Source organism: Pelecanus crispus, chromosome 3, assembly GCF_030463565.1.
Source record: "Pelecanus crispus isolate bPelCri1 chromosome 3, bPelCri1.pri, whole genome shotgun sequence".
Lineage (NCBI taxonomy): Eukaryota > Metazoa > Chordata > Aves > Pelecaniformes > Pelecanidae > Pelecanus > Pelecanus crispus.
Genome location: NC_134645.1, coordinates 20,046,002 through 20,056,018, shown reverse-complemented (window position 1 = coordinate 20,056,018; position 10,017 = coordinate 20,046,002). Strand labels below are relative to the sequence as shown.

Genomic DNA, 10,017 nt, shown 5'->3' with positions numbered 1-10,017 from the left:
TCCCTCGGCCTTTCCCCGCGGGGAGGACGCCCGCTCGGCCCTCCCCGCCGAGCCGCTCCCGCTCCCGCCGCCGCCGCCCGGCCGTGCGCGGCAGAGCCGGCGCCGCTCCCCTCAGCCTCCCGGCGCCGCGCCGCGCCGCCCCGCGGCATTGTGGGGGCTGTAGGCGGCCGCCGCCGCCGCCCGCGCCGCCGCTGCCCGCCGGGGCTGGGGCGGGACTGCAGCTCCCGGCGGCCGCGGGGCAGCGGAGCCCGGCCCGGCCGAGCGGCGGCGGCGGCGGCGGCGCGGGGAGGAGCCGCGGGAGGCCGAGGCGGCCCGTCGCCCCGGCGCCGCTGGGAGAGGCCGGCGCGGAGGGGAAGGGGCTGGCTGCGGCGGCGGCCAATGCGAAACTGGCTGGTGCTGCTGTGCCCCTGTGCGGTCGGGGTCGCGCTGCACCTCTGGCTGCTGCTCAGCTGCCCCGGCGGCCCCGGGAGGCAGCCGGCAGGTAGGGGAGGGAAGGGGCGGGCGGCGGGGGCTGCCCGGGGCACAGGCAGCGCGGGCGGGCGGGGCTCCCCCAGCCCCAGGCGCCTGCTGCGGAGGGGTCGGGGGCGGCGGGGCCGGTGGCGCAGTGCGCTTGTGGGGCCGGGGGAGAGGAGGCGCCGGGGCCGGGCGGCGGGGGAGCCGTTCGGCGGCGCGGGGGGGCCGTGGCCGTTAAACGGTCGGGGCCGTCCCGCGCGCCGCGTAACGGCGCGGCGGTGCCGGCGTTTGTGTGGCTGCGGGCAGCGCCTGTGGCGGGGGGCGGCTCTGCCTGCCGGCGGCCGGGCTCGGGGGGGTCCGCCGGGGATCGGCGGGAGGTAGCGGCTCGTTATGTCGAGCCGTGGGGAGCAGCGCTGGTTCCGCCGCCGGCGCTGGGGGTACCGAGGGCGGTCGCAACTTTCTGTGGGGCAGCAGCCCCTTCTGAACGCCCCTGCCCCACGGGAGCCCTCCCGCTCCCACCGAGGTGCGTGGGGAAGAAGTTCCACCGATTTCACTTGTGTCGCGCTGTCCCCAGGCCTAGGAATAGCCCTTTGCGCTGGGCCGTGCTTGCCTTAGTGGTCTTTAAAACCCCTTTGGTGCGAAAAGCTGTTCGTAGGACCGGGGATGATCCGACGCAAGTGACATCAGACCCCTAAGGGCTTACGTTGCGCTCTTCATAAAACGAGTTGTAGTTTTCAGGCTGCAAGTCTGCATGCCTGGTAGAAACAGGCATCTGTTGCAACAGAAACTTTTGACAGCTACCCATAGGTGCTGTTTGAGCTCCTCTGGAAGAGGTCTAGAAACCTCTACAGGACGTCTGAAAAAATGATAAGGAAAAAATGGTGTTTTTTTTTTTTTACTTGAGATCTGCTTAGAACTCTGTTTAGCCACCCAGCAGCCTGTTCGCTAACAAAGCCACGCTTTGTGACTGGTGCCTGTTCCCTCTGCAGAGTGTACACGACTGTGAGGCAACGAGAGTCTGCTGGTTTCTGGTGGTAATTAATAATGCAGGTGTGAAAGGAGCAAAGTCAGTGCATTTGGGTAGTCTGAAGGCCGCAGAGTTGCATGGGTGTTGCTGTGACTGTAATTCTGGCCAAAAGAACGGGAGTTCTCATTGTTAGCCTCAAGTGCGTTTGAATTGTCTGGTTGGTTTTGTTCCTCATCTTTCACGGTGCTGCTTTTGTAACTTCAGTGCATTAATTTGGAGTTGGAAGTGGCAATGTGGAATCTCATTATGACCTTTCCTGCAGAAATGTGTTTTCCATTAACAAACATCTGTAAAGAAAATCCAGAAGTTTCTCAGCTGGGGACAGAGGGAAGAAGCTTTGTTCTTCAGAGAGTCACTGTTTTAAGTGGTTATTATTGGAGTTTGTGTTTGTTACTGTGAAACTATGTTGCATCGAATAATGTTAGGATAACTAGGATAAAAAAACAGTGCTTTTTTATTAAAGAAAGAGTAAGTGTACATTTTGTTTGTGCAGGGGTTATTTAGTTGTAACCTATTGAGTAATGTATTCACACTGGGGAGAGAAAAAACGATGCCTCTTATAAAAAGAGAACTTCTATCATCTGTAGGAAAATGCTCAGTACTGTACATGTGCTGTCTCTTTGTAGGCCTGATCCTTGAATGATAATTTAAGGAAGAGTCTGCCTCAGCCTTCAAAGTACCATGAAGCGTACAAGCTGTAGGTATGGCTGCCTTGGCAGAGGAAAGAAGGATGAGCTAAGGGATCTCTTTTATCTCTGATGTCTTCTGTGTTAAATTTTTTTATTATTCAGAGTGTTTTAGGAATATTAATGAATTCGTATACAAGAGTAAGAAATGTCCCCATTTATTAAAAGGCTTCTTGATTCTGAAACTATTTAAGAGGATCTGGTACTGCCTGATAAAGCCAGTCTTGTTTCTTTTGATTATTGAGTAATCTCCCCCACCCCCCTCCCCGCTTACTGCTCCAGCTGCTCTCTTTATTACCTACTACCTGGAATCACTGGTATCAATAACAATTAAATCTGGCCACAGGACAGTGTTTTACAATACCTGTGGCATAAAAATGCATTATTTGTGTATTCGTTGGTATTTCTGTGTAGGTTCTGTGTGTCTCAGCAGTTGTGTAGTGTCTCAACAGTTGCAAAATTAGCTACCAGTGGAGGTCAAAGGCAGAGTGAACAGCAATTCTATTTCTTGAGCAGCTTAATTCCCCTCTCAATAGTCATTGCACACACGCACACAAATGGAAATTCGTTAAAAAGTTGATAACCTGTTTTAGTGATTATTTACCTTGACATCATTGACTTGTTAACACAAGACTGGAATAGGCATCTCTGGCCATCAATTCTGCTTACTTTTTCTGATAAGCAACTCTTGATCTCTCTCTTAAAATGGCAGCTGGGCAGCCTACATTTGTTTAGTGAAGGGTTGGGGTGGCTTTTTGTTTGTTCACTTGGATTCCTAGCAGTCTTAGGAAGAGGTTGTTCCAGAAGCTTGTTGTCCTGATTAAAATGGTTTCCTCGTTTATGCCCTTCTGTTCTTAAGCCTTTCAGTTAAAAGGGTCTTGCTTCTCCTTCAAGTACACCTCCATCATGTAATCATAGAAATCAAAGGTATCTGTTTTAAACCTTTGTTTTTTCTTAAGCTGAGCAATTCAGGTACTTCTACTGGCAATATAGGCTTTCTGTTTCTGGAAAGCAGTGCATTCTTGTTGTCTGTGGGTCAGACGATTTTAAATGTAAACAGTGTTCCAGTCTTCACTCATTCCATCTACTACTCTTCCTCTATTGGAAGTACCTCCTTTAGTAAAACCTTCTTAACTAGCCCATGTGAAAGGCCTGTAGCCTGCCTGCATGCTTCGGCCCCCAGTTTTCTTTCCCAGTGCAGTATTCTGACTTTCTCTGTGTTCATCATTACTTTCACCTCAGTGTCACAGAAGATAGAGTACACTTCTTTTAGGCAGTACTCATTAATTGGGGAAAAAAATAAATAGGATCAGTTCCGAGACCAGAGGCACTGGCCTTTGCTTCGGTGTCCTGACTTGCGGTGGCTCCCTGCTTTCTGTTTGTTCACCAGTTAATGGGACTGTAATTCATACTTCTGAGCAAGACTTGTGCAAGAATGTGCTTTTAGGTTTAATTGAAGTCCTTGTCTAACTGGTAACAAACAAATGCTATCCAAAGGAAGTTCGTGGGTAGGAAGCTTTGGTTGATTTTTGTAAAAATCTTAGATAAATGCTAATTATAAAATGACCTCAGAAACTTGAGAAAGAACAGACAGACCTGCTTTTAGCACTCCAGGTGGATTCATTGCTAATTGTGTGTTTTAACTGATAGCACAAGTCTTATTGAGTAGGAAATTACTCACTGTAGGGCTTCAGTTACAGTGCCTAATCAGAAAGCCCCACACATTCAGTGGAATATGCTACTTCTTTGCTGATGCTAATGCCCTTTAAGACGTTATTCCTGTTACATTTCTGGGGGTGTGTGGCAGCTAAGAATTGGCCCTTTTGGTTTTGTTAGAATCAATCTTCTCTTACTAGTGCATAATTATGCAACATTAAAAACCACCATTTTCTAGAAACTGCTTGAATGCCATCTGTTGTCCTGTGGTTCGGCATGTACTTCTTCAGGCACTGGCCTAATGGAACTGTATACAGGGTTGGTTAGGCTGATGCTTAGTGATGTGCTTTGCAGAATTAGGGCTGTCCCCCTCACAGACTAGCCTGTGTACGTGACAGGTGAGAAGGAGGGAGAGCTTAACCTGCTTTTCACTTTTCAGTACTGAAATAACGAAACATAGAATCAGCCTCTAAGGTTATGAGTGATGCCATGCTCTGTGAGGAGAAATTCTGGCAAAATGTGATACTTTCTTAAGAAAAGATGTTGCTTGAAATCTGTTAAGCCTGTCTGTCAGGGAGTAGTAGTATGTTGCTTGGTCACAAAGTTATTTCATCATTCGTAAGCATGTAAAGGCTAATAGGCTGATGGCCTTGGAAATCATAGAATCGTTTAGGTTGGAAAAGACCTTTAAGATCATCCAGTCCAACCATTAACCTACACTACCAAGTCCACGCTAAACCAATCAAGGGTAGACTAGACTAAACCATGTCCTGAAGTGCCACATCTACCCATTTTTTCAACACTTCCAGGGATGGTGACTCCACCACCTCTCTGGGCAGCCTTCCATCACCAGGCCAGGTTTGGCATTGGCAGTAGCTGTGCAGTTCTGCCTGAAGTGCCGGTTGTTCCCCAGCCTTGATGTATGAGATCTTACTATAACATTGTTTTCCAGGGATGGGCCATCCCTGGCAAAAGCAACCCCCTCACCTTTGATGGGCATGAAATGATTGACAAAGAATCCACAACAAAGCTGACAGTATTTTCCAACTGATTTTTTTTAGTTTGCAGTTATTCTGTGGGCTGATGTCTGAGACGTTGCAAACTACTAATGAGTAGCACTGGAGTCGCATTTTTGTGTTTTGGCATTGGAGCAGGGGGCAGAGTACCAGTTCTGCCAGAGCTGGAGAGCATGGTTCGTGGCTGAAGGAAGCTCTTCACCGGTTCTCTTCTAAATTGCCTGCTGAGTAGAACAGCCAGGAGGGAGCAAGTAGCCTTCCTTGGGAGCTTTTTTCCCATGGCATCAGGGATTGGTAACTGCTTTTCAAAGGATAAAGATGCTGTGCTCCTCCCCCCTGCACCCCCCCCCCCCAAAAAAAAAAACCAAAAAAAACCCAAACCCAAACAAACAGGTCGGTTTTGGTGTTGCAAAGAGGATTTGCTTTATTCCTTTGTGTCTACGCTTCTAATGCTTTGGCCATTGTTCCCAGATTTGTCTAGAAGCTGCAAGTGCTATATCATTAATGGTGTTTAGAGCACCATCATCCCACCAGTATTACTGTTGTCGCTTTGCAACTCAGAAGGACCCTGCTGTTCTATTTCTTTAAGGGAATGCTGTTGATGTTAAAAAAAAAAAAAACAAAAACCTGCCTACAGAGGTTTTCCTCTTTGAGTCTCTAAAGTTTCTTTAAAAGCTTGTCTGAAGTCTTGTCTGTCTCAAGGAGCACTTTGCTCCTGCAGCAACCAGCACATCTTGGTGATTTTAGCTCTGGTATAAAGTAGGTACTGTGGGGAGGGGGGTCACATAGCTCAGCTTGCAAAGAAACATGTAATGCAGATGAGCTATAGCAGATTACTTAAAGTGAAGAAGATTAGAGAGGGGGAAAGAGCTGCTTCTGCTCTTTGGTTTGTTCTTTTTCTGTGTGTGTCAGCATTCTGTGAATACAAACCTTCTTTATATTCAGTTAATTCCTCAGTGTGTGTTTGGATCTTTCACAGAGTAGTACAGAAGAAAGAGAAAGGCATTTAAAAACAGGAATGTAGTTGCAAACTCACAAGAATAGGCAGATAACAACCTGGAATGTGTGGTGGTTTCTTTTCTTGTGGGAAGGGGGTGTTGTTTCTTTTTAGTTTTATTATATGAGGTGGATTAGTTGAGAATATTCTTAATAACTTCTGCCTGGCCTACTTAGTTCCATTCATTGATTCTGGCCCCCCTCCCCCCCTTAAAAAAAAAAAAAAAGTAGCTGCATGGGTAGCAGAAGATACAAAGCCCAGCCTTCTTATTCTAGCAGTCTCCAGTGGAGGTTCTCTGGTGCCTGATAGTGCAGGTAGGCCCTACACTACTGTGTTTCTCAGTGCGGGCACTAACAAGGAATCTTTTTTCTGTCCACTCCAGTTCCATGAAACGTGGGGTCTACACACTGTGTCAAACTTAACTGAAAATGACTGGCGAATTTAGTAGTTGGTAGAGGACTCATCAATAGAGATATGTGCAGCAAGATCATATTTACACTGTTTATTGACAAAATCAAGCTGAATGATCTCTCAATCTTTTCATCTCCTTATAATGACACTAAATATAATTAACAGCTTAACTTGACATTTTACTTGAGAATCAGTCTCACAGGAAGAAGAGATGCATGTTAATCTTCGTAGTTTGGGATTTTGAAAAACTTCAAGAGCTGTTGACTGCCGCTGAGGTGGTTAAAATCTGACCAAGGCCAGCAGACTGCCTGTCAGCAGTGACCTCTTTCCATGGCCAGCTCAGCAGGAGACACACCTCTGCCCCTTTAGCTTTGTCTTCTAAGGGTAAAGCTTTGTGCTCTCTGTAGGCACTTGTTGACCTTTTCCTGCATCTCTCCCTAACTTTGATCTGTTGGTAGGTCTCAGTCAAGCTTGACAGACATGTGGAGGTCCCAAAGACCAGCGTTTTCACCAAGTTTCATGAAAATTGGTGACCAAGAACCCTGTGAAAGCCTACTGCAGCTCATACTGAGGTGAAAAACTGTACTAGTAGAAATATGTGTATGGTCAGGCATCAGAGAATTGTGTAGGAGCCTGTCCTTACAAATACCCCAGCCCAAGAAAGCTTCAGCAGGAGCTTGTTATTAACCATGTGACACAGGACTCTGGCAGGCTGGACTTCAGTAGGCTTAGAGCTGGCAGAAGTACTCCTTACAGTTGCTGTACAGAATTAAATGGATCTCAGCAGCTGGGAGAGGACTGCTTCCTTTCATGTTTTTGTAGCTTTTGCTGTGGGTTAACAGCCTCAAGCAAAACAGCGAAGTGAAAGCAATTTTGTTCCTGATGCTAGAAGAGTAGCAGTGTTAGAAGGGTCGGCATTGCACATTTGGCTACTTGAGATCTTGGGCTGCGTGATGCAACTGCGATGCAGCTTTAGACAGCAAGAATTCAAAAGCAACGCAACTAGTGATAGTGTGACCTTTGAATTAGAAAGGCTTCCTCTCCTTCTGCATCCCTTTGGTTAGCAACACTTTTAGGGTTTGTCATGGAAAGTGGTATGTAGCTTTTTTCTTTTTCTCCCTCCCTCGCCTTCACAAACTACAAACTTTAAAGGGTTTTTTTTGTCTTTGTAACTGGAAAATTTAAAGGATTAATTACCTTGCACAACCAGTGCAAGGTAAGAGCAATATAGTATGTATTTTTTAAGCCTGTTACCAAGGCTTAACATTTTGGCCTAAGAACGTTCAAAAATAGAACATACGATAAGTAAGTTTGGTCCCCAGTGGCAAGTATTGATTGCTTGTATAAATACTTTGTTATTATTGATTTGGGGGTCAGCAGTGTTTTCTCTTAACTCATGCTGCATCACCTGAATTATCCTTATAAATGAATAATAGCCTTAGTCTTTTTTTTTCCCTGTGCCTCTGACTTTATCTCCCCTTTTTTTTAATAGTGCTAGTTCAGAGAGAGACATATGAATCTCTTTTCCTGAAAGTTTAGCAAATGTTTTTTCCATAGGAAGTAGAAACCTTTGCTAACAAGCAGAGAGCTTACTCGTTAGGCTTTTGTGAAAGTAAGTGTTCCTTTTTTTTTTTTCTATTTTCAGTGGTTTTAAAAGTAAAATGTCATAACCCTTGAGACAGAGAAGACAATCTTCTGAATATAGACTGCTGTAATGTTACCTTACTAAGCCTGAAGACAGCCTAAAACAAGGAGCTGTCTGTTCTAAAAGCAGTAGCGTACTAATTCTGAAGCATCCCTTACATTAACATTGGTCCCACGTGAATGGTTCATAAGGACAGGCTTCACTCGTTATAAAATATGAATGAATTAAAAGTACATATATTTGATTTGAGTATCTTATTTTTAGTTTTTGTTTTAAATTGATTTAAGCCCACTTATGCTGTTCTGAGTCAAGTCACCCCATAGACTAATGCTCTTGGTTTTATTTTTCTCTAATTTCGGTTTAATGAAATGGTTCTGCTTCTAATTAAAAGTGATATCTTAAAAATCAAATCTGTGTAAACAATACCTCATGTGCAGTCTACAAAACACGTTAGTCCTGCTATGAGATTTATATCGGAAGTCTTGCGGTCAAGGCTGCAGAGGCTGTTTAAAGAATAATCAAAGAATGGGAGAAGAGGAAAGAAAGGGGACATGTGAGAAAGAATTATGAGACTATAGAGGAATTTGCTATGATGTTGTAGTCTTATAAACATGTGGCTGTCTCATGTACCTCTGCTGTTGTGGAGACCTGGCGGATCTTGACTACATAATGGCCTCTGAAAACATACAGAGGTTCTGGATAGTCCGTGTTTACCAGCATAAAGGAAAACTAAAATTGTATTCAGATTGAGCAATGTGTTTGATTTACAAGTTTCTCCAGATGTTATATAGGGCAGTAGGTTTGTATTTAGGTCTGTCAGCAAACAAATCATGTTCTTGAACCCTGCCACCAATTCAGTGTATGGTTGTTATCAGAGATGTAACAGTTGACTTCAGTGAAAAACTGAGGAATGGAACTAGGGGCTTGCTGCTTGGGTTTTTAAGTCATTCTGAGCATAAGCTGATGTAAACTTTCTTAATAGGTTAATGTTCAGATTAAGTTATTGATAAGCTTGTAGCTGTTATCAGTACAGATTCATTTAAATAACTGTGGAACTTAACCTTTTTCTTGAAAATCAGTGTTTGCATGCTTAGAGCTAAAATATTTAGTGGGAAGTAGACTGGGAAAGGTTTGTCCATGGACACATTGCTCTGTACTTTCCCTGCTCTTCTACTGTTCTGAGAATCAATTGCAGAGCACTGTTTTATTTGGCTTTGGGACTAGGGAGTCAGGTGCAAGCCATTATCAATAGACCCTACAGCAAAAAAACCCCCATGTTCTGAAATGTCTTGACGTGATTCAGCACAGAGCAAGGCCAAGGCCTCTCCACTGCGTACTGCACACTGAAGATGGAATATAAGGCTAGATAGATGTCTGGTGTGATTTGGCACAGCAGTTCTTGTGGTGGGTGCTGTGAGGCCCTAGGTTAGTGAGCAGTTGTAACAAGACCTATATCTTCTCAGTTTCAAAGTGGCGAAAGAGGATGCCGGTACAGAAGGTAGAATCTGGATTATAATTCAATTCTTTCTAGTGGGAGTACACAATACAGACTTGGAGATATTTCTGGTCTCTTTAAAATTAGATTTAAAAAAATCTTGTCTATGCTGTGTGCAGTAGTTTAGAGGGCCCTCACATTTACATTTGTTTTCTTTATCTGCAGCCTAATGAAAAAAAATTAGTGAGATGAGAGGAAAGCAATCTTTTGCTAAAGCTAAATATATATCTCTCTTAACTCTAGAATAAATTAAACTATGCAAATTCGCTTTAGCTACTTGCCTGACTGTTTGCAGGCTGAAAGTCAGAGCTTCTCAGGTATCTATCTGGTCATAATCTTGCTTGAAATCAAGTCCAGCTTTCCTGATCTCTAAATGAAAACAACACAAGCTAAATCATGGATTACAAGTATTGGTGGTGACATCCAGCTATGAATAAAGCCAGAGCATTCCCCTGTGTAGGGACGTAATACCCTGTGTGAAGGCAGAGTGGTGTTCAACTTGAAAAGGTTAGAAACAATAGGCCTTGACATACTAGATTGAAATGGTGAGGCAGAAGGGTGATCCAGCAGTTTTTAAAAGAAGGGTGAAAATGGGCATATTTCTGAATCTGGCAGGCCTTGTTTAAATATT

At 45.0% G+C, this 10,017-nt stretch overlaps 1 protein-coding gene across 1 annotated transcript in view; it reads left to right on the top strand.

Annotated features, from left to right (window-relative positions):
• Positions 1-378: 378 nt before the first annotated feature.
• Positions 379-10,017, top strand: part of B3GALNT2 (beta-1,3-N-acetylgalactosaminyltransferase 2) — a 29,342-nt gene continuing 19,703 nt past the window's right edge. The window contains exon 1 of the mRNA XM_075708375.1: positions 379-481. Within this exon, the coding sequence (XP_075564490.1) occupies positions 379-481 (103 nt within the window). The remainder of the gene's footprint in view (positions 482-10,017) is intronic.